This window comes from Cryptomeria japonica, chromosome 11 (assembly GCF_030272615.1).
Source record: "Cryptomeria japonica chromosome 11, Sugi_1.0, whole genome shotgun sequence".
Lineage (NCBI taxonomy): Eukaryota > Viridiplantae > Streptophyta > Pinopsida > Cupressales > Cupressaceae > Cryptomeria > Cryptomeria japonica.
The window spans coordinates 544483789-544509660 of NC_081415.1; the positions used below are offsets into that span (position 1 = coordinate 544483789).

The 25872-nt window shown below is 35.4% G+C and overlaps 1 protein-coding gene across 3 annotated transcripts in view; it reads right to left on the reverse strand.

The window, feature by feature from the left end:
* The window catches only part of LOC131041705 (uncharacterized), a 158807-nt gene that overhangs the window by 124009 nt on the left and 8926 nt on the right, over nucleotides 1–25872 (reverse strand). For all 3 annotated transcript variants that reach the window (XM_057974886.2, XM_057974888.2, XM_057974885.2), the window contains exons 2-5: nucleotides 24548–24692; nucleotides 24202–24320; nucleotides 11820–11880; nucleotides 11400–11509 (exon numbers count right to left, since the gene is read on the reverse strand). In XM_057974886.2, coding sequence (XP_057830869.2) covers nucleotides 11400–11509; nucleotides 11820–11880; nucleotides 24202–24320; nucleotides 24548–24692 — 435 coding nt within the window. The remainder of the gene's footprint in view (nucleotides 1–11399; nucleotides 11510–11819; nucleotides 11881–24201; nucleotides 24321–24547; nucleotides 24693–25872) is intronic.

Sequence of the window (25872 nt, forward strand, 5' to 3'; positions counted from 1 at the left end):
GAGTTCAGGCAACATCATAGTCAGCTGCAAATATCATTCTTCCTTCTTCAAATGGGTAAAACTTTGATTTCTGAATTTCACGGTTTTGTGACAGGAAGAGGGGAGATATGTAGAAATGGGAAAATCTTGACTTTGACCAATTTCGGATCTTGGGAGAATTTTCGCAAGTATACAAGTTGGAAAGGACATACATGCAATCGGGGTTTTAAAACCCGAATACAAGTATACTTGTAAATTCGAAAATGGAGAAATGGACAAAAAATGAAATTTTGACTTATGGGAAATGATGGAAATGGAAAGTACGGATATGGGGAACATGAATGGATAGAAATGGGAATATCCGGGAAAGTCATTTTCATGAAAATGGGAAGAACTTTTCAACATGTAATCCGGTTTTTAAAACCCGAATTTGCAAGGGAGGGGTATTTCACACTTTTCAAGCTTGGAATTTTAACCAAAAATGATTAAATTCCTTAACCTTAGGGGAAGAACATCACATGTCAAAAATGCAACTAATAACGAAAAATAAAGAAAACAAGAAAATAATAAAATGAAGGGAAGAAAGAAAAGAGAACATACCTTTCTTAAAAATGCAAAATGCTTCTCCAATAAAGCAACAATTCTTGAAATGAAGAAGCAAAACCGGTGAAAAGGAGCAATCCGGGATGTCAAACCCTTATCACGTTTTTTTTTGCAAAAATGCCCCAAACTGATAAATATAGCAGCAATCTCAAACTTGGAGGACCAAAATGCCAATGAGAGTGTGCATCCAAGTTTATTAGAGCAAAACGCCTAAGGTAGAAGAAGAAGAAATGATGCCAAATGTTTTAAAACGTTGCCAAAGGTTGAAAACCGTTGCCAAAGGGAATCACATGGCCACCATTATAAACTCCAACGGCATCATTAAATGGTGCGAAAATCCTCTCACCCTCCACGCCTAGGTAGAAAAAGGCAAAATGCTTAAGGAGACTGCAGATTTATGAAGTAAAAAACGCCCAAAATGTGGATTAAAAGAACCACGTTTTTTATGATTTAGCTCCAAAAACCAATCAATATAACCTCCATTTGGCATGAAAGATGTTGATGATTGCATGAAAATAGGGTAGAAGCAAAAACGCCTTTCCTCCCTAAAAAATCTCCACAAAAAATTGCTTTGAAATCTTCAACAAATCGATTTTTCATGCAAATCAAGTTTTGGGAGACACATGACAAGTTCGAATTGCCCAAAATGAAGCAAATCGGGTTTTAGAGAGAAAATAACAAGTTTTATTTTCACTTTTTTCATTTACATGCCAAAATCGGGTTTTTTAAGACAAATGGCAAGTTTTATTTTTCACTTTTTCAATTATCAAGCCAAAATCGGGTTTTTTTGGACAAATGACAAGTTTAAAATTGTCAAAAATGCATTTGCAAGGCAAAATCGGGTTTTTTGGAGCAAACTGCAAGTTTAAAATATTTGTAAAAGGGAAATAAAATCCCTACAACAAGTTAGAAACACTTGCACATATGTAATGGGGATTTAAAATCCCTATTACATGCTAAAACCATTAAAGTAGGGGTTTTTTTACCAAACTGCAAGTTTACTTGCAGTTGAGCCAAAAAATCCCTATTTTAACTAAAAATGACCAAAAAACAATAAAAAGATAAAAACATCAAAGGGGAAACTTAAAATAAATTACAAGTGACATATTTAAAATAAAAGTGCACATGTAATTGATCAAAAATTCCCCTACAAAGACCATAACAATGAATATCATTAAAACTTGCAGTTTGAAGAAAATTCTCCACCTGCAGTCTGGGTTTTAAAACCCAAAATTGAAAGAAAGGCATAGCAAACGAACCCAGAATTGGACGAAATTCGAAACGTAGTTCGAGAATGGACTGATGATTAAGTCAGTCCAAGGATTAGTCAAAATTTTGCCTCGGGAAGCATGCCATAGAGTAAAAATTTTCATTTTTTCATAAAAATTTCACCGTAGTGGTCCTTCATTTTTGGAAACAAAAATGAGGACAACAAAAATTCTTGTCCAAAGGTGGAGTTTGTTCTACTCAGCACAAGCCAGATCCAGAATTGAAGGCAAATCCACATGCAAAGTGTGTCTGAGCATAGAAATGGTCAAAAAAAAAAAATCTTGGCTAGGTGTTGGAGGATCCACATGAAGGTGTCACAAAATAAATTGATTAGCCAAAATTTGGCTTATTTCGCAGAAAATGTTCCAACTTCCTCCATTGTGGCGAAGGCACAGGGAAGTTCTCCAAAATCAAGGCACAGACTTGGCAAAAATATGAAAAAGAGATTCTGGATTTCTTGAAGGATTTCATCTCCTAATGACAAGCTCCCAAACATCTTCAGATAGTGGCAAGAAGACTATTCCAAACAAATTTCCATACTTGGGCAATTTTTCGACACAAATTAGAGAATTCAAGGAGGACATCCAACACTTAGATTGTTCCAAATCAACATGTCCAGGTTCAATGAACCTGACTTATCCAGAAGCTTCTGGAAGGAACACTTCACAATGCAAAAACCTTCTATTTTATTATTGGTTTATATTGTAATTTTCTCATTGGTCGAGAGGTAGTTAGTTGTAACAAACCCTAATTAGGTTTTTTATTTTGTAATCTCGACCGTTGATTTGAAATCAATCTCGGCCATTGAATTGTAATTGAAGAGCCTATAAATTGAGCTCACCCCCTCATTTGTAAATCATGGGAGCATGTTGCAAAACATGTTGAGATAAGCGATTGTTGCTTACAACACCAAAGTAATAAGTAATACATTGTTCAAATTGATGGTGATTACCTCTCTTATTTTGGAGTTGGCATGGTTCTTATCCCTCATCATAGTTTAGATTTTATTTCATGTATGTTAGATGAATGAAGGATTTGATAGTTTAGATTGGTGAAACTTTTGCTCATACTTTTGTTGGATGGATGATTTTCATTCAATGTCTAAAGTTAGCCTGAGCTTTGATGTGGATGCTTAACTTCTACTTTGAATAATATTGTTCAATTGTTGGTATTATTCATAAGTGTGAAAATCTTGAACACAACCTTAGAAGATTGCACATGCTTTGTGTAGTTGTCCAAATGTGGTGAAACAAAGTGTCGTTACCAAATTCACCCATTCTTTACCGTCTCTTGAGTTCATAGGAATAGTTTATGCAGTAGTTAGAATTCCTAAACCCTCACCCTTTTATCTTTTTTTTGAAGTTCCAAATCAGAAAATCCAAAAACAAAGAGTCGTTATTGAGAAATTCGCCTAAGTCTAGCTTGTGAATGATACTAGTTGTCAAGCGTAAGTCCCCCTTGTATTTCAGCACACACTACCCAAGAAGCTATCCACATAAAGTCGCTCGTTCGCACATATAGACCTTGGAGTCGCCTTGTGGTCTTTCTCGCAATCTTGGCACAAGTAGTGATTTTGTTCAGGAGAGGATAGAATATCCTTGGATACCTTATTCTAAATGTTCGGTATATGATAAAACGTACACCAACACACCCCTACAAAACTTATCTCTTTAGGAGTCATTTTCCCATGTCTTGCAAAAATCAATTATCAAGGTATTAGGCATGTAAGTTGTCACTTACCCCATCCTAAGCAAGTGTAATTATAAGGCCTTTCATCGTATTGTCAAGTATTGAAGGGAACATTATGGCATGCTTGTGGACAAGAATCTCCAAAAAGGGGAGACTGTAATGTCCTAAACTTTAGCCTAGAAAACAACAAACAATTGTGTGATCAAGGGTGGCAGTTTTCATGACAATTTTTAAGTAGTTAAGAAGTAATAAGTGTACATAGTACCAATATGAGAACATCACCCTATTCCAATAGTTTATTAGGATGAAAGACAAACAAAGAATGGATAGATGAGCCACTAGTGGGGCATAAAGACTTGCAAGCATCCAAGGTATTCACAAGCTTTGACCAATTACGTGATCATGAGCATGAGAATAAGAATAGTATCGATCATCATTATAGAATGGACATATTGACTAAGTATGAGAAGAGAAGAGATAACATCAATAAAGACTAAATGATAGTCAGCATGAAGAAAGATTAACTAATCAAATGAAAATCATCACAACAATTGATATTGTTAATTGATCTAAGGAGAAGACGAGATTAGCCATCGGTAATAACAGCTTATTAAGAGATAGATAAAAGCAACAGCGATTTCTATAAATGATAATGATCAACATTCCTTAACAGTAATGTTGGTTGAAAATTTTGTACACTTGGGGAAATATACAAAATTTTGGTTTCAACCACAGCACGTGAGTAAAACTCTCCTAATTAAGGGAAGGCTCCCCCTATCTAACTACAACTTTAAAAATAAAATAGGATGGGACAACAATCTTTCTTCTTTCAAGAAAGACAATATCCTTTTATCTTCACAGAAAAGGATAGCAATCGAATATACACAGCAATAACCACTTTCAAATGAAATGAGAGAAAGGAAATGAAGTTTCCTAAAAGCGCAAAGACTTCCGTCACTTCCTTCGGGACGGGACGACAATATCAAGCTCAAAGACTTGATTATGTGAAGTCCTATCTACCCTTTTCTACACTAATGCTATAAAGAACAAGTTATGACATCTCAAAGACTGAAAAACATCAATCTCTTCTTCTTTAAAACAATGAGAAGTAGTGTAAGCTCAAAGACTCACAGCTATTTCCCACAAAATCTATTCCTAAATTCTCCTAAGAACAAGTGAAAGCACAAAGACTTGCAGCTTCTCTCAACAAAATATTTATTTTAATCTATATTAACCTCAACTACTTGCAGCACAAAGACTGCAAATCAGATGTGATTAAGCTCTTTAAGAAAACTTGCAAGAAAGATAATACAGAACACTAACTCAAGAATGTAGCACAAAGACTCAAAGCTTGAGCAATTTCCTTCTATTCCTTTCAATTCTTGAATTTACACATGAAAGCTCGAAGACTTCTTTGTTGTAAATTTGGTAGAGTTTTTGCTTGCTTTCCAAAAGATAAAAATTACAATAGACCCCTCAAGTATTTATAGAAGAGGAGCCTTGAGAAAAAGGTGGGAGGATCCTAACTAACTTGAGAGATTCTATCAACCACCAAGACTTATTCAATAACTAACTAAGACTTCAATAATTAACTAAGAGTTATTCCAACTACAGTCCTAATTGAACACAACTTGTAGTTGCCTTACATGTAATTACAAAAGTGCAAGTAATAGGTAACTTGCATTTTACAAAAAATACTTTTAAATGTAAATTGTCAAAACAAAATTACAACTAAAGATTACAAAAGTGGTAAAATACAACTAAGTGTTGAAAAACACTTAAGTTGCATTACGTGAAGACACAAATCCTTTAAACTTCTAAATGCTCATTTGCAGTTCCTCGGGATTCGGTTCATGGGTGTTCTTGGCAACAACCATGGTCTTCACAATAGTGTCATGACACCGGAGGAGCGCAGAGTTGTTTTTATCTAGGATAGACTGGATTTCATGCAAAAAGGCTTGGTGTTTCATCAATATCTGAATTGAAGCGGCCGAGAATTGTTCACTCCTCCATTCATTATGAATCCTCATTTGTAAATCAGCAAGAACTTCTTCTTTTGGAATCAACTCTCCATCCTGACTTACTATGTTGCAAGAGGCCCTTTCACAATGTGAGACAATATCTCGGAAAACTTCACCCCAAAATCTCTTTGCATCACTGATCTCCTCAATGAGGGATTTAAGAACAAGGGCTTTGTTTTCCAAGAGCTCTTCAAATTCCAAGTACATGACCCTGGAAGAGATGATGGCATGCTCCTACAAAACACTCAGTTGTTGTTGGGGCATGGTACGCCAGATTGTCAAACTTTCTTCAACACTTTCCAGATTCTTTTTTAAAGTATTAGAAGTCTGATCCAATTTCTCCTCAATGGTCTCTAACTTAGACATCATCTGAAAAATGTCTTTCATTACCTGTGCACATAGATCATGAAGTTGATCAACCCAGGAATCTAGCGCTTGTACCTTCTGAGAAGCCCTTTCCACTCCATGAATTGATTCTTGGGAACCAGAAGAACCTATGGAGTTATTCCCTTCAGCAGCATGTTTTGTAATTTTATTAACGGCTGCCATAAGTTGTCGGTTTTCCTCTTCTAGCTTGTCTTTCTTTGCTAGAAGTTCATCACACCTTTTTACCAGTGAAGCTACAGAAAAATGAGCATCATGTTTAATGACCTCATGCGTTTGTTTGCCCAACTCTATCCTTGTAACCTTATAATCAGCAGCTGACATTTCTTCAAGTGGCTTATCTGCAATAGGTTCCACAATTTCAGCTACCTTCATCTTGTTGCTGTCAACAGTTACTCTGAAGATAGTCTTGACCTTCTTAGCAACTTTGGATCTGGACTGTTTCAGTTGCTGATAGTCAAAGGCATCAGGTGAGATTTCTTGCTTCTTCCTTTTCGGAGTAAAAGAACTAAGCCATGGAGGCAAAGTCATCAACTCCCCTTCAATAGCAGCTGTAGGCAAAGGAGAAATAGTTTCTGTTTGAATCACCGTGGTCATCCTGGGAGGAATATTTGTTTGGACAGCGACCACGTTTTGCTCAGTTACCAACGGGCAGGCAGATTGCCTCATAAATTCTTCAAAATCAGAAGTGGAAGTATCAATTTCTGATAACTGGATGCAAGTAGGAATATCCTCAGGAACTTCCAACACACTCTCTTGTTCATGATCAGGAGCTGGCTCGTATGCTGAAACGGGAATAGCATTCTGAGGAGATTCATCCACAAGCAAATCAGGAGGAGAAAGAGGCGTCTCAATGGCAACTGGAGGAATGATCTCATGAGGCGAGTCTGAAACTGGAGACTTAGGAGCATCATCAGATTGCTGCCCTTCTTCTGGATTATCCAAATCGATCACCTGAACATGAAATCATGATTTTTCCTTCCCACAAACTGTCGTCTCCTCAGGAGGAAGCACTACTACCCAACTAACTCGCAACTTGATTCTTGTGCCCGAAGATGATGCACCTTCCTTGTTGTCAACCTAAATCTCAAACTTACGTCCAAGAGGCCCCATAGAATCATCTTCTTTTCCAACCTTGATTTTTATAAGTCTAACAGCATTATTTTTCAACCATGCGTTAGTGTTAGCCAAGATAGGCTGAAATCTTTCAAGGATGGATATGCACTCTTTGTGTGACCATTGGATCAAAGGAAGTGGAGCTTCCTCGACCCTCCGCGAAATGTATTCGGGATCAAGTATGTGCCCATCATCAATCATCCCTTGTGGGATGTCTACCAAGTTCAAATCAACAATTTGCTCAACAGCGAGCCTGTAGTAATCCATCTTCAGAACTTCGGCCTCTGTGCAGAGATCTATCCAAATGTCTTCAATGCGATGCACGTGCACAAAGGATTTCTTGATCTTCTCCTTCATACCCCTGTAATCAAAATCAGCTCTAGGTTTAAACTTTTTGAGCTTGATTTCCTGCAGTTCAGTCTCCATGGCCTTAGCTTTCACAGATGTGACAAGGGAATACCGGCCAATTTTTAGTGGATTTGTGGTAGAGATCTCCATTCCAACCTTGTGTCTAGCAGACTGAAAAGTGTGGACAGCCATGATCTATCTTCCCAACTCCATAAGAATGATCTTATCAGTCAGGTATCTAGGAAGCATATATGGCTGAGCACCATAGCATCCAATTCTCATATAGGTGAAGGTGGGCAAGTCTAGAAACAAACATCCATATTCGCACACCCTTTCCCATGCCTCATCTGATACTCTTTTGTTCCTCAGAGTTCTGTCAAACTAACACATGAAATATCCAAAGAATGCATCTTGAACTCTTCTGAAATGCAATCTGCTGGGTCTCAACGGCAACTGGTCATAATATTCCCAAACTGGTATAAGTGAGCGATCACCCTTGGTAGAAAGACCTGGAAAGTGTCTAAGTGATGCTGCCAAGTATACCAAATACGAGTTCATGAAGAAAGTCATGGTGGTAGGGACTGCTGCAAGTTGTTCACACAAGACATCGCTGATGACTTCTCCCCATGCAATGTGATGAGACTGCCTTATGAACATGATAAACTGATACATCCATGGCTGAAAGACATTAGAATACTCGAGGCCCATCATCCTTCTAAAAAGGGTTATCGTGTCTCCTATCTCCCGTTTGAAATCGCAGCGGTACAACTTCGCCCACCTTGAGAAGGAGGCTCGTGGCTCTTGGATCCACCTGTTGATATGTCGCTTGCAATCTTTTTCCCTCTTCGCGTAATACTCTGCTGCACTTTCTTTGGAGATTTCCATGTAAACAGGTGTAGGAGGTATTCTGAAGACCTTCTCGATCGTATCTACATCAAGACAGATTATAGCTTCACCATCATCATTTTTTATGACTCTTGTCTCTTTGTCAAAATGATGGACGCAGGCGAGAACAAACTCAGGTTCTAGGGAAGCCACCGGGAAAGAAGATGCATGATGGATATGGCTGTCCAACAGCTGCTGCATGTTATTATCTTGTGGATCTTCCACCCTCTTAACAAATTCCGACATATCCACGTGCCCTATTTCCGTATCTCTGATACGATCCAAAGGGGAAGAAACTTGGGAAGGTGCTACCTCATTCTGATATTTGTCATATTTGTACTTCATCTTTTTTGAAACTGGAGATGCCGACAAATCTGACATTGATTTTGAACCTGGAATACTGTGATGAAGACTTAAAAGAGTTAAGGCAACATCATAGTCAGCTGCAAATATCATTCTTCCTTCTTCAAATGGGAATTCAAATGGGAAAAACTTCGATTCTTGAACTTCACGATTTTGTGAGAGGAAGAGGGGAAATATATAGAAATGGGAAAATCTTGACTTTGACCAATTTCGGATCTTGGGGAAATTTTTGCAAGTATACAAGTTGGTAAGAACATACATGCAATCGGGGTTTTAAAACCCCAATGCAAGTACACTTGTAAATTTGCAAATGGAGAAATGGATGGAAAATGAGAATTTGACTTGCGGAAAATGACGGAAATGGAAAGTACGGATATGGGAAACATGAATGGATAGAAATGGGAAAATCCGGGAATGTCATTTTCATGAAAATGGGAAGAACTTTTCAAAATGTAATCCGGTTTTTAAAACCCGAATTTGAAAGAGGGGGGTATTTCACACTTTTCAACTTGGAATTTTAACCAAAAATGGTTAAATTCCTTAACCATAAGGGAAGAACAAGAATTTCCAGTGAACTTGTAATCGGGATTAAAAATCCCGAATACAAGTAAAGAGGGAATATGGGAAGAACAATTCAATTCAAAAATTGCATACCAAGGGGGAAGATCTCTCACAAAAACCAATTTTTGGGGGAAGAACAACATATTTACAAAAATGCAAATAAGAAGGAACACCAAAAAAAAAGAAAATAATAAAATGAAACAAGAAAGAAAGAAGAACATACCTTGAATGAAACTGAAAATGCTTCTTCAAAAGATGCAATCAATCTTTGAATGAAGAAGAATATCTCTAATAAATAGACACAAACAGTAATCCAAACCCTAGCCACGTTTTTGCAAAAATGCCTTATGTGGAAAAACGTGGCAGCAAATACATAAGAAATGGCATGGAAAATGCTTGAATCTTCTTTAACCCTCAACGCCTTATCACTCCTAACCAAAATGATTCATACCATTGAAGATTCGTGGCATTCCAAATGGTAAAAACGTGTTTTTTTTTTAAAACGTGGTGGCTGTTATAAAGCTAAAAACCAGCAAAAGCAACCTCCATGTGGCGTGAAAGGTGTCCAATCATGCATGGAAATAGAGAGAAATCCAAAACGCCTACCTCCTCTAACAAATTCTCCACAAAATTTGCCTTGAAATGTTCAACAAAAACGATTTTCTTGCAAATCGGGTTTTTGGGAGACAAAGACAAGTTCGAATTTGCATAAGTATGTGAAAATCGGGTTTTTTAGAAGATATGACAAGTTCTAATTTTCACTTTTTCCTCAACAAAGCCAAATTCGGGTTTTTTAGAACAAAATGCAAGTTTAAAATGTCAAAAATGCACTTTATGAGCAAAATCAGGTTTTTTAGACCAAAGTGCAAGTTTTAAATTGTCACTTTTTCACTAACAAAGCAAAATCGGGATTTTTGGAGAAAGATGCAAGTTTTATGCACTTGTAAAAGGGAAATAAAACCCCTACAACAAGTTATAACTTACTTGCACACATGTAATAGGGGTTTAAAATCCCTATTACATGTAAAAACCATTAAAGTAGGGGTTTTTAGAGAGAACTACAAGTTTACTTGTAACTTAACAGCAAAAATAAGTATTGAATCTGCAGGTCATACCTTCTACAACAAGCCGTACCATCTCCTTGGTGTCTGGGAGCTTAAATAAATTAATAGGAGGGTTCTAGAGGTGGAAATAATGTCTGAAACCATTGACAGACAATAATAACAGCAGATCAACTGATAATTTAGGGAGATTGCAGAGTATGTGACCTGTACCAGCATTTCATTGTAGTAATTTGTCATAATTGGGGAACCTTGCCTTGCAACCCTAGAGAATTTGCATCAATCTTTCATAAATTGTTTTTGGTAATTATTGTGGAAGTCAATAAAGTACTTTGGTACTATTGGAAGTCTATGGAAGACTCTATATCACCTCAATTAGCAGACCCATCAATAAATCAAGCTCATTCAAGCTAGCATGGGACACTTGGTATGCCAATTTGGGCTCTAGATGCTAAAATTTGTTCATTCTTTGAATTTATAAATTGCTAGTAATAAAATCAGAATTCTGAATTTTCTTTCAAATTCAATACATTATTCTTTCATGTATTGCTTTTATATTCCATTCAGCATAGTCAAGCACTCAAGCAAAAAAACCTTCAAAGAGCATAAAAACTTCAAAACTTAACCAACAACCAAAAATTATATCGCTGGTCAAAAATTCAGTTGAGACAAACCAATCAGATTTGTGCCAATCCCTAGTTGGCATCTTACAGAGGTATTATTCATTTATTTATTTCGGTCTCTAGTCATACTTCTTCAAGCAATGTAGACACAGTATTGATTAGTAACGTAAATTTTCAATTTATAATTTGACATTATGTTTAATTAGTATTTAGATCAAAGCAATGTAGACACAGTATTCATCAAATATACCTAATGAATTTCTTAGTCTACTCAAAATGACATATTAACCAATTCTTTAACCAGTTATTTACAAGTATGATAAAAGGAAATTTAGAAAATGCCACATATTTGGATATAGTAACAAAAGATTTATATTTCCAGAATAACTATTAATTACAGCTAAAATGATTGATAAACATTATCCTTTTAGCTAAATCATTAAGGTTGAAGAGTTTAATTATCAATTAAAACCATCAATCTTTTATATAGAACATACCTCACGTGGATGGTTAGATAGAATAAGGTCACTCATCCTTACAATGGTGTTAGTTCGAGCTGTATTCCAGTGCCATTCATTTGGAGGGATATAGTAAATTAGCTTAGAGCCTGAAAGAAATAATCCAATTTTAGCCCGGTTGTTGAGGCTATTTGCAACTTTATTGGTCACTTTCTAATGAATAATGTAGGGCATTAAGTTCTACCTAAAAACCTTGTGTTTCAGATAGTTTTATATGAATCTTTTAACTCACACGTGTATAACTTCATAAGCTTTAGATAGCAATACAAAGAATAACGCAGACAAAAAAAAGGTCCCATGACCATTACAATTCAGAGATCACTCCTCTAAGAATCACCACAGTCAAAATGACAATGTCAATGCCACATTTAATATCAAAACGGAAACCTAATAACTCACCAAAATGTTGCTTGACATATTTCCCAAATGGTATATTTACCCCTGGATAATCCATTAGGACCTGCACAGTTACAATTTAATTGTTCAACTCCAAATAAAACATAAAGAAGCATTTATTTAACAAAATCCAAAGTGGGAATGCATTACTAAAATAACTATTACAATCTCTCGGCTCAGAATAAATAAAATTAAAATATATATTTCTCTAATGCAATAATCAAATTTATAACCGGCACCAAATTGAAGATATATAATTTTGCATAATTTGATATTTTTTGGGCCAACATCCATTTAGATAAGGTGAACTCCTTTTTTCTTAAGTATACAAAGATCACAACATTCGAATTTTACTGTTCCGAGGTGAGGTGTTTTTGAGTAGTGAACCCTTGTTTCTGTTTGTGGTTGAAGAACCCTTGGTAATTTGGGGGGACCACACTCATTCTAGATGGAATTGTTGCATTGGCACATGCTAGGGGTGGCAATTTGCGGTGTGAACTTAGGGAGCACCCCTAGCAATCAAGGTTCAAAAATGGAAGAACGTAATAAGGAGGTCAAATTTTGAAAATAAAAAATCACATGAGCCATAGCAAGCAACAATCATGTCAAGACGAAAAGAGAAAGATAAAAAGGAGCTGCTTCATATATGAATTGGGACCGTAATTTCTTCAAGATGCATTGTCAGCTTGAATTACATTACTGAAGAGCATGCCATATGAAAGTTTATTTTTCTATTTTTAGAATTTTGAAAGTTTCTTTTTCTATTTTTAGAATTTGGAAAGGATTTTGGCATTGCCCTCAATATCTACAGGTAGTGGAGCTTTAGTAGTTAGGATCTTCTATGGATCTTTTTTAAGAAGTCATAAACTATATGAGTCTGATTTTAAAAAATTCTGACCTAATGGCCTCTCACATCATATTCACAATAACGACGGCTTGAAGTAGGGATTCCCCGATGCTTTACTCAGTTTTACTTGTATTTTGGTAGGCATAAACATACATATCAGAATATTGAAACTAGGAGCAGATGGAAGCTATATTAAGTTTTGATATCCATACATGAATTTCAATCTTTGGGTGATGAAAATGGGGAAGGGTTGTGTTGTGACGTTTTCACCCATCACCCCATTACAAATGGGGACCCCCACTTTTTCACTTTTCAAGTAGATGTTTTTCTTAGATTGTGTTGGCTTAGCAATAATTTTCTAGTCTTAGCCTTTGCTTATGAGAGGGTGTCGTATCAAGATCTAAGGTTATCAATTAGCTAATATTGTCAAAGTTGTCATGAAGCAAGAAATGTTGTCAAAGAATGCAAAAAGTTGTCGAATTGCAAGGAAGTCATCTAGAATACTACGTTGTCCAAGTGGTTGCAAGCTAATGTAAAATTTGTGATGAACGGGTGAAAAATCTCTATGGAGATCGAATCTCCACTCCTGAGATTTTGTAATGCCCACCACAAAACCCTAGAGAAACTAACACACAATCTAGGAAAATAGAGATATTTTTTTAAAAAGATCACAACAACACACTAAACTTCATTACCTCATTACTCATCATAAATTTCATACACAAATTAAGCATGAACATGTGAAGCTAAAGAACACAAGCGGAATAACCATATAATCAATTAAACATATATACATTCTTACAATCTTTATTGTATCCTTCTCTAGGGTATCATAATGTCATCACTTATCCACATCATCATTAAGGTAATATACAACAACTAACCACGATCAATAACTGATTTTTCCTACTAACACTATTACTCATTTCACCATAAACAACATAGAAAAGGAATCATATAAATTCCATTAAATACCTCTAACACAATAAATCCATTGAATATCAATTCATCAAATAATCCTAAGTAACAATATTAATATCCATGTATGTCTAATCAATATTACAAAAGTCACATTACATATTACATCATGTACAAGAGATCATTACAAATATGCTTCATCTGTTGTAATTAGGAAACCATGACATACAAATGCTCCAAGAATCCGTAGTACAAGAACTGGTGAAAAGTAGAAGCATCCATCATGCTCACGAACATCCAACACAGAAAATATCCCAAAGCAAGATAGGCATAACCACCCGACCATGTGGAACCAAAAAGGAACCACCCCCGTGCCCGGAGAATGATATAAGATCCCACACACACTAAGCTTAGAACTGACACCTAACTCCCAAACAAAATCACAAAACACCATAAACAAGAATGCCAACACAAAACATAGGCTCAAATATAAAACAAGACTGTTGCCAGAGACTTCCATAAAACAAGGCTAACACCAAAGACACGTAGTTAGGGAAAGTGTCATCACATGTTGTCATATAGACCTCCAAGCATCCTTGCAAGGAACCTCTTGGTAGGTGACACCCATGTGGAATCAACTCAACCTCTAACGAAGACAAGGGAGTACAATCATGCCATCAAGGCCTTCCCAATCTCATCCTGAACCCGAACTAGCACTCTAGGTCATGAGTGGGGTGCCAAAACATATTATTATCTTATTAATGTGAATACTACCCAATCCCCTAAATAAATAAATTAAGGTTATCACTTATTTAGAAAACAACTTCCAACGAGAACCCCAAACATCCTTACAAGGAACCTCTTGGCACTCCCCCAAGCATCCTTACAAGGATCCTCTTGGTGGCGACTCTGATACTCGCTTGGAAGCCACTTCCCCTAATATGCTCCTATGATCTAGGGATAAAACACAAATCAATAATCATCTGTAATGCATAATCCAATGGTTCCCATATTACAAAACTGAACCATTACAATAATTTGATTTTCCAAGCACAACATAATTCCAAGAGAGCATATCATATGCAATATCAAGTATATAATAGATTCCATCCAAAAGATCAAATAATCAACTCTAGAAAATAATCTCAAGTCCAAAAACCAAGTCTCTGGTCTCACACAGAATGGCGAAAATAATCCAAAATTCTGAAAAATAATCCAAATATCAAAAATCACCAGAATAGCGCATATGTTGATCCTTTTAGCACATTCACTTAATTAAACAACGGTTTCCCAAATCTGCTTAGTGCATATAAAGCATAATTTTGCGCTTATAACACACAGTATGGCACATTTGAAATACCAAGTAGCGCCTATGAAACACTATTCAACGCTTTTGTTGTACAGACTAGCGCATTTAATAAATGAAATAGCACTTTGCAAAAAGAAATAGCACATTTGAAAAACAAGTAAAATACGACATAAAAATTATATGAAGTCCATAAACAAATTCTGCAAAACACAAAACAAGGTTCAATATAATTGAATCGATCCGAAAAGAGTCATCTATCAGTCACAAACAAAATAAATAACTCCAACCAACAATTCAATCGTAAAAGACAGATTCCTTGACAAGATTCAAAATCCAAGTTCCCATAAGCAATAAACAGAACAAAGAAAACTCATGCAAAGAAATAGAAATTGACAAGAACCCATTTAGGACCAAAATCCTCTCTCATTGAAATAATAATACATGACTGACAAAACTTAGAAGTCGACACTTCTCAACACTTAGAACTAAATCATGGATAATTAGAAGATTCTGAATTCAAATACACACACAATGGAATACTTATTATGATTTACTTATACAAGCATGGAAATTAGCACAGAAACAAACTCAACCCAAAATCATTCAATATTCTCATATACCGAAAACAAGGTTTCAAGAATTAATTTCAGAGAACAAATCTTTCAATACACCAAAGGCTCATACACAAATAAATCTCAGCAGTAAATATAAAAATGCCCACACAAATAAATACAAATTCTGATTATAATATTTTCCCAATTTCTTTCCAAAACCCAAAAAACAATTTCAGACACAACGTAGACAATCTTTTGTTCTCAAAAATAAAATATATAAATTAAAATCAAATTTAAAGGCAAGAGAACCTCCAACCTAGAAATTGGAAGAAAGGTCTAAATCTGAGAAAACAATAGAAGACGCAACCACAATCCAAAAATCGCCAATGCAAATCCACAACGAACAAAGAAATCTCCCAATACACAATTCACAACGAACAATCGCGCAGAAAATCTCTTCAAAACCCAAAAGCAATCATCCGAAAATCCCAATTCACCAAAAATTCTCTAGAGCAATAATGCAAAACTTCTTCCAAAAGTCTGTGCAAAATTCCCTTAAAAATTCTCAAAAAGCCCTAAATAAATCAGAAAGCAAAAATCCTAAAAACAATAATAATAATAATAATAAGCTTTGACTACTTAGGTGTCTGGTTTATGTGAGGCTATAATTAACCAGCACACACTGAGATTTGACTGCTTAGATGACTATTTGATGTGGGTCCCTCTTAACTCAATCCTTTCCCTATTTCTTTAACCCACATATTTCGATTTTCTATTTCTAATCGTCGTTCCCTCAGTTGGATCAAAATTCATGTAGTGTTATTTTCTAGTAATATGTTACTCCATTATGAAAGGAATGCCCAATCAAGTTATTAGTAGTTCCTACCAAGGCAACATTCATTCAATTATATTATTTTATTAGTTTAACCGATGATTGCAGAGAATTGGAAATTTTGAAAAAAAAAATTAGTCTACATTCAATTTTTATTTTGAATTATTGTGAAAATGACATTTTACTTTATTCTTTTGGTAATAGTAAGTGCAAAATTCAATTTTGTGTGGAACAAATTCTCCTGGCCCAAGTGCAATTTTTTCTTGTGATTGGTGGTTCAAAATCAGTGTCTTACTTGGGATAATTTGTGCAAGCGCGGGTTCTAGGGTCCCTCAATGTGTGTTTTGTGTTGCAATTGTGAGGAGAGTGTTTCTCATCTTTTCTTCCAATGTTTCTTCACCTTTGAAAACACAAGAAAAATAATTAAAAATAATAATTACTAAATAAAACTCCCAATTGATCAATAAAATAAAACGAAAAAATAAATAAACAATTAAATAGATGAATAAATGAAATAAATAAAGAATATAAAATTAATTTCCAAAAGAAAATCTCTACAAAACAATTCATAAAATAGCAAAATAATAAATGGTAAATCATTTAAAATAATAAATCGCTCAAAAAGAATAAATAATTAATTCCCACTCAAAAGAATAATAAAATAATAAATCATTTCAAATCACAAATAATAATAAATAATCCTCACAAAAACAATTAATAAATCACCAATTACAAATACTCAATAAATAAATAACTCTTTTTTGACAACCAAGAAATAATAAATAATCAATTCCAATTAAATATAATAATCCACTAAAATACAACTAGTGGTTACACCCACTTAACTAGATAATAAGATGATAATAATTAATTTCCACAAATAAAGAATTCTCACAATGAATAACTAATTTCCAAATAAATATAATAAAACAACTAGTCCCATCAAGAAAAAGCAAAATATAATTTTCACTAAAAATAATCCCCCACCATAAAATATCACATGCACAATAATAATAAATAATAAACAATCAAATAGATAAATAAAAGAATAAATAATTAAATTCATAATTATCATAAATACTTAAATAACTCAATTACCAATAATGTCTCTCACATATTATTAAAATATAATAAATAATTTTCCATGCACAATTATAAATGCTCAAATAATATGTTTTCATAAAATAGTTATTAATATATTATCCTCACAATAAATATTATGTACTAATTAGGCACAAAAAGCTAAATAAATCTTATTTAATTATTAATCACCACTACCTAATAAAAAACAATCCAACACAATAATTAAATAAAATACCATTGTAAAACCTATAAAAGTTCATTTGTAATTTATAGTTTATTAGGTTGACTGGACCAATGGTCCCGAGCAAGGCCAGAGGTTTTCTCCTCTCCGCTCTTTCCTACCGGCGCCCGCACTGAGCGGAGATTATAACATTTTCTATCAATAAAATACGGCTAAGGCCTTTTTACCGAAATAAAAAACAAAAAAATTAAATAAAATACCACATAAGTCCTAGCAGGGCAACTTAAACAAAATGTTAGAACTGACAAGGTATCGACTAGGCCTAGAATGTGATAGAACATTATATCGTTCTCCATTTTCAACTTGCCATTGGGATTAGAGACACGCTCAGACCTATGAAGCCAGGTGGAGTCGATGTCTAGTACGGGCAATCCTGCATAACACTAAAAATATGCACAACATACATACATACATACATATATATATAGTCACAAAGTAGACACACTGGTGGAAATAGAATCGCAATGTCACACCCCACTCGCATTGAGTGGTATGACATCGTCCCTTCCACGTCCACAGAAAAAACAAGGGCATAACATAATGAATAACATCACTTTCATCTAATGTAGACACCAAATTAGGGTTAGCGCAAGATAAATCATCATAAGAAATAATCGTGAATCATATCTCCTAATCAGTAGATATTCATAAAGCTAATCGTTAACCCAACATCAATAATTAACCCAAGTATAGAATCAATATCACCATGATAATCATTATGAATCCACTAACGTCAAAGAGAAAATCAATGTAAACAAATTCATGAATATCTATCACAAACTATCATAAGGGATGAATCAATGAGGTGCACAACAAATTTGAAGTAAAGAATGACAATGAAAATCTATTTGGCCCCTATGAAAATTGAATTTCCCACCTTGGAGACGAAAAAGCAATGCGAATTTGAACAAATTTGAACAAAGAAAATTCATAAGGATCAATTTGTCCCTATGGAGATTGAATTTCCATTCTTCAATGTGTTGATCCCAACCTAGATCATTCAGTGAACAAATATGGAGATAGGAGGACCTAAATGTGGCGTGTAAAGGAAAGCCCTAAAAGTGTATCATGTGAAAGGGACTGATATTAAGGAGAGGAGAGAAAAATTTACCTAAATCAGACCTGGAAATCCTAAGGCGGGTCCTAATTCGCATTTAGGGCAGAGCAAAGTAATTAATGCAATGGAAAATGTAATAAATAAGGTGTGCTCAACCTCACTTATATACCCATCCAATGATGAAAACAAATAGAGCCGACCTTGTTAAACAACAATGAATTAAACCTTTTCAAAGCAAGAAATAAGGAAACATGTGAGAAAATGCATAGGACAATCGACTTCAAAGAGGGGAAATGCAAAGTATTAATAAGGCGAAGGAAATCATTGTTAATGCTAGCTGACCTAAGCAAGCATTTGATTAATTCATTTTCCAGCGATTAAGTGTCTAAGTTGGTTGGAAGAGAGAGTGAAAGTGTGCGACTTATGTTGTAAAGGCAAATAAAACAAAGGGAAAACGGGTCATTCATTGCAAAACAAATCCACATTCCTAAGTAAATTCACACATAGAGTAGGTTAGCACCAAGGAAGCAATTTGCAATCAGCAAAGAGAATTTGAGATTCAATCATATTTTCCAACATTTAAAGGTGAAGTTGAAGGCAATTTCCATCAGCAAAATAGATATTTCCAGACATGAAAGTTCATTTCCAGATTTTAATGGATTTTGAAAACATGTTTAGTGATGTATAAAGAGTGTGTATGATGGAGTTTACTTTATCATCACATTGTTCTTGATTCATAATGTTTTCTTTTTCAGGTTCAATGAAAGGATGCTGCAAGGTGACATGAAAACTTCATGAGGAATTCAAGATCCACACATGCCAAGAAATGGATGCAAATGAAAGATTCCACATCAAGAAGGCTCAACCCTGTGAGGGAGTCAAGTTTCAACTCATGCAAAGAGACAAATGGAGCAAGCAAGTCAGCATCACAAGGAGCTTTAGAACATCATGGTGGCATGAACAAGGAAAAAACTTCACAAGACAAGTACGGCAATCAAGTTTCAACAATGCAAAATGAGATCAAGAACTAAGATTGCACATGGAAGAAATTGTCCCGATCTTGAATTTCCTTTGGAAATCCAAGAATTATTGCTAGTACAACAAAGAAGTGATCTCAACGAAGATCGTCAAGGATAAGTGCATCTCAAGGAAGATTCCTAAGGAAGAGGATGAACTTGCACATGATAATCAAGCGTAGGCAAAAGGAAGATCAAGATCAAGCAAGGGCATCACAAAGTCTACATCAAACATCATAAAGGAAAATTCCCAATTATGGAGATGAAAATGAAAGTGATCAAGGAATGGAGATAGTTTCAAAAAAGTTAGAAGGCTTAATCAAGATGATGTATTTTGGGAATATGTCCCAATTACCATCACAATCAATCAAAAGGCTAAGTAGTGTCGAGTATCAAGAGATATGCCTCAATCACAAACAAGTTGTGATGATCTACATGAGGAGTGATGAGGTGGAATCCAATCATCATCTGACCAATCACATTTATCCAAGTCAACACGTCTAGATGCATTGAACTTGATTCATCCAAAGAACCAGCAAGTAACACATGGTACTACATTGAATATTGTTTAATGTACCTAACCTATTTTCTTATCGGTTAGAAATCAAAACGGACATGTGTCCAATTCATTGCAATGATCTCATTGGTCAAGAAAAGAGTTTGTTATAGAAAACCCTAATTAGGGTTTTATTGTAACATCTTGGCCATTGATTTGAGAATCAATCTAAGCCATTGAATTGTAAAGAGTCCTCTATATAATGAAGCCGAGATGGAGGCACTAGCTCTTGGTTTGAGGTTTTGCAAAGAAAAAAACATAGAAGTTTGTGACATTGAGGGCCATTGTGTTGTGCATTCAAGCAATAATCAAATGCGATACTACTAATTGGAAACTCAAATGCTGGATACAGCAGATCTGGGCAATTTTAGATGAATTGGAAGATTTCACGATGTCACATGTGTACCACGAAGCAAACGGGGTGGCTGACTTATTAGCCAACCACAAAGTCTCCCAAGAGGAGGATGATACTATAGACCCGAACCCAAAAATCTGGTTGGGTTTAGAGGTGTTCTTATCTAAGGGAAGGACAAGGGTGGATTAATAATGTTATATTCATGATGGGAAGAAGATATTCCCATTTTACACATGTCTATTATAGGTGAGATTTCAAACACTTCTCTTTAATTTAACATAAATAATGTGGTGCGAACAGTAAAGTACAAGGAGAGCTCAAATGAAAAGGATGGAGGGTACAACTCAATGGTGTAATTATGCAATTCACGATAAAGGATGGGGATGGGACTTAACACCAAGTTTCAAAGAATGATCGAGCTCGATTTTGAAAGCTTTTTTGTTTAGCAGCCCGATGTTCGATGTGGCAGATATTTTTATGACAACCATAGATTGGACAAGCTATAATCCCTAGATTTGGGAATAGAGTTACAAATATAAGACAATGTGGTGGCATGAGATCCCAAGATAGACGCATGTTTTGCCCAACTCAAAGGATAGAAGCATGGTTTGTCCAATAGTTTGTATGTCTCTCAAGAAAAACAACAATTGGTCCTAGGGTAGCTTCCAAAGTGGTGGTAGGTGGATGGGTGGAATGGTTGAATAACCGATGGGCAAGGTCCCACGTTAAGCTGCCTCTGGGAGACATTTCCGATTAGGCCGGCTAGGGAGGTTCTCTCAAAGAGATCATGGCGCGGCAGAAATACTGTGGTTTGAGATGCGCAGGTTGGGGAGGTCCTCTCATAAAGATCTAGGAGCCATGTGCCATGAAGATTGATACTACCTAAACCTCATATTATCGACTGGCTGGTGAGTCTCGAGCTTAATTTGCTATATTCAGGTTGGTTGCTACATTCCAAGACCAAATGATGGGACGCAAACAGTTTAGATTGAAGTGCAAGTGTGAGAAGGACAGCCTCGATCAACAGATCAATAGAATTTTTAAAGTTGAGGAGGCCGAATTTAGAAATGCAATCAAGTAAATCTTAGGTCGGGCAATGCAGCAAGGCGGCCACAAACATGATAGTGCATTAGTGAAGGCTTTCTTCACTAATGTAGCACAAACTACAAGCTTCATTCACAAGGCTGCAGGTTTGCTAACTTTTTGGTCAAAGAAGACATTCAGCTCGATGCAATGCACGCTATAAACAAAGTCAACAAAGATCCAAAGAATGGTTTTATTGTTGGCATCTTTGATGCTGATGTTGTGAAAAAATAGTAGATTGTGTCCAAAGCCCTGGAGATATTCAGGGAGTGCTTAGAGAACTGTGAGACCTTTTTGCTAGTTATGTAAGTGTATTTGGGGATCTTTTTTTCTGCTCAGCAGTTAGAACGTATTAATGAGCTGGCAGATGGTATCAAGTATCAACACCATCTCGCAAGCAATGTAAAGTTATTTTTCTAATATAGATACAGGGAGATACCACCTCTGGTATTACTTACCATTAAAAATAATAATAATAAAATAATATTTTTTATGTGCAAAAGCTGACCGACCTCCTTGGTAAAATAAATTTACTTATGTGCAAAAGCTGGCCAGCCTTCATGGTGAAATTAAATTAAAATTATTATTTTCATGAGTCCGACCTCTTGGGTGAAAGGGCATGATGGTGGTATAAATAAAAGATGAAGTTGAGGTAAAGACATCAAACAATTAATGAAATATCTTTCAGATTTAGAGCACATTTGGAGCAAACCTAAGAGCAGATTTTGGGGCAAAGTTATGAAGCATATTGGAGAGATTATTTGAGCAGATTTATGAAGGCTTTGTGAAGACTCTTAACCTTATGGGCAGATGTATGAAGATCTTATGAGCAGATTTTTGAAGGATTTATAGCAGATCCTGAAGGTGATTTGATGTATAATTACAGCAGACCTTTCAAGGTGATTTATATCAGATTTCAAGGAAGATTTGAGAAGATAAATTAGAGCAGTGTTAAAGGAAGGCAGATTTTGTTGTGATTGAGTTTGGTGCCTCATATTAGAGAGGTTGGTACCTCCTATCAAAAGAGGTTGGTGTCTCTTGTTGAGTTGGTGCTCAACTGTGGGGATTAGTGTTAAGTAATATTTTGTCATGGTTTTATCCCATAAGGATTTCCATGTAAATCATGTGTTCATCTTGTGTTTTTCTTGTTATTGACATTGGGCAATTGATGATATTGTGATTGTTAAGTTGAAAAAGTAAAAGATTGGATTATACTGATTCAACCCCCCCCCCCCCTTCAGTATAATCATGTGCTCATTAAAACACTAGCTTGAGCACTCTGTAGGACATTGAGTCCCCTAAACAACTATATTTAGCCTATAGGAACCCAAGAATAGGCTAACGGGAAGCCAAACTGACCAAGTGCAAGAAGGGGACATTACAACACATAAGATGGTTTATCATGATGTGAGAAGATTTAAAAAAATGCAAATATCAATGTATTTTAATTTTTGGCACATCACATAATAGGAAAGAGTTAACATGGGCATATTTTGAGTAAGAATAGTAGCATCTAGTCAACAAGTGAAACAAGTCAAAGAAAAAGACAAGGAGGCCACTAGAAAGAGAATCAACCTAGAAAACAAGGAAAACTTGCTAGTTAGCACCAAACACTAACACACTTTTGAGGATGTTTTTTATTTTCACATTACAATCTTGGAATTTGCATCACTTCTAATGACAAAGAAATCAGCCTTATGATTGAATCTCTATATTTGAAAGCAACCTTGGCATTAAAGTGGTGGTTATGTTAAAGACAACCTAGATTGTCAGTATGCCAATTTGCAATAAAACCCATAATGGCCTCATCAACCAGTGAAATCAGATAGAACTTTCCACTAAGACCCATTAGATTTCCCCAACAAGGCCTATTTAAGCTCCCCTTGGGGTTGGGTTAGGCCTCCCATTACTCAAGGCACTTTTTCCCCAGTACCAAGCAAGTCCTTGATGATCTCATAATGATTGGAAGGCTCCAAAACAACTGAAGATGCCCCAACAATACAAAAATAGACTATTATAATATTTAACCAAGTTGATTATCTTGGCTAACAAATATATGATTGACAAAGATTTGGTTCAAGGTACATTCAAAATAAAGACAATCATCATGGATAGTTTATAATAGCCAATTCAGGTTATGAATATATTCAACACACCGTTATTTATATATGCCAATGTTGAAAACTAGGAAAGACTCCTTGTGATCTTTTCTGTTTTCTTGGCAAATGCTGAATTACATGGCAATTGAGGGAGAAACTACAAAATTTCCGTTATTATATAATTGTCTTTTGAACCGAGGGAATGGTGATCAATTATTAAACAAATCTTATGTTCTAGTAATCCCCTTGATCAAAAAAATGCCATCACTCAATTTGTTCTTTATCAGGTCAAGAAATATATGCATCTCATTGGAAATGCAGGTTGATGAAGCTCTGAGAAAGTACAAAATAGTTAAGAATTCTCTCAAATGCACTGAATTTTCTGGCAATAAATGAGAAACAAAGACAGGTTTAAAGAAGTGTGAAGTACATTACCACAATATCAGGTGGATGTTTTTGAAGGAAGCTCCGAACTGCGGCCTGTAGACGAAGTGAGGGGAAGACTAATGGTAATGTTTCTATAAATCCAATGCAGCTCAAGCCACTATTATCTCCTGCATAAATATCATAAATTGAAAGACCAAACAATAATCATAAATGTTAAATTTCTTAGACTGTATCAGTTTCACTGAATTCTAGAAAAGGAATTTAAATTTTCATCTAAAAATTCTCAATTAATACTACGAGCAATTGATGTTATGAAACATTGTCATTTTTCCAGTCTAAAGCACATAGGGACTTAAAAAACATAAATATTGAACAAGAAGAATAGACAGCCAACCAATCAAAACAGCTCCTACTGCTTTCATTCTGTGACCACCAAGAGCATAAACTTCAACTCTATTGTGATCCAGTTCTGCTTGCTTCAGAAAATGTGAAGTTAGATTTGCCCCATGTATATCTCCCATAACATCACCTGTACTGATCTACACCATAAATTGAACTCAAAAAGATTAAGTTACCTCATTTTAATTGCAAATACAAAAATGTGCATTTGTGCATTATATAGAAATATGTAGACATATATTATATACATATTTAAATAGAGAGAAAGAGAGACATGAATGTGTCCATGATCTGTCGCTTGATGCAATAACAAACTAGATAGAAAAGGAAGATTATATATCTCTAAAATTGTAGCAACCATTTAAAAAATAATTGAAAAAAAGAAATAATTATGGTATTTTATTTAAGCAGTTCACCAAAATTTTAGAATTGGATTAAAATGTTTCTTGACAGTAGCCCTTTGGCATGCATCATTGACAGCAACTCTTGGATCCATGACTTCAGCATGCACCCTGTTGCATCGTGAACTTGCATCCACAAAAGCAGTCCTTTATTCTTATCTTGCTTGGGGTTTGCATCCTTCTCACTCTAGCCCTAATTCCTTGTTGCTATATTTCCAGTTTCAACAACAGTAATAAAGTATTGAGAGGATGAGAGCCGCCTTTATAAATAATAATCTGAGCTTACTAACATTAATATTGTCTGGCAATGGCCCAACAGTATCCTCTCTAAATGCTTATGTAGAAAATAATGTCAGTATGTAGATACAGATCAGTTCGTGAACTAATAAAACTTGCAATGAAGTTTTGAGAGCAATAAAATTATACGACTATTTTATTAGTTCTTGTTGCTCTCGCGAATTAGAGCACAGCAAAGGGTATAAAATGCGATACTGGACATTGCATTGAGGCCCTTAAGCAGAAAATGTCTCCTGTGGCACTTACAAGACATTGTGACAGACTGACTTAGCAACAATAGTCAAAACCTTAAAATGGTGTTTAGTCATTAAATGAAGCTGCGGAAAATGTAGATCTTTCTCAAGGAATTGGAGAAAAAAAGATTTGGAAGTTCGCGACTGTAGGATAACAAACAGGCCAATATTCTTTACAGACTCCCTGCAAACGCGTGTTGTCAGAATGAATTATCCCATCCTTAGAACCTGATTTCCATAATGCCATATAGCAATTCATTAAAGAAACTGATAAAGTTATTAATAATTCGGCGGTATCGGGGAGATGGAGGATGATGCTGCTCTGCAAAATCAGTTAGGCAGCAATGGCGGTTCAGGGAGTAAGAGGAAGAAGCAGTCGGCGGCCCATC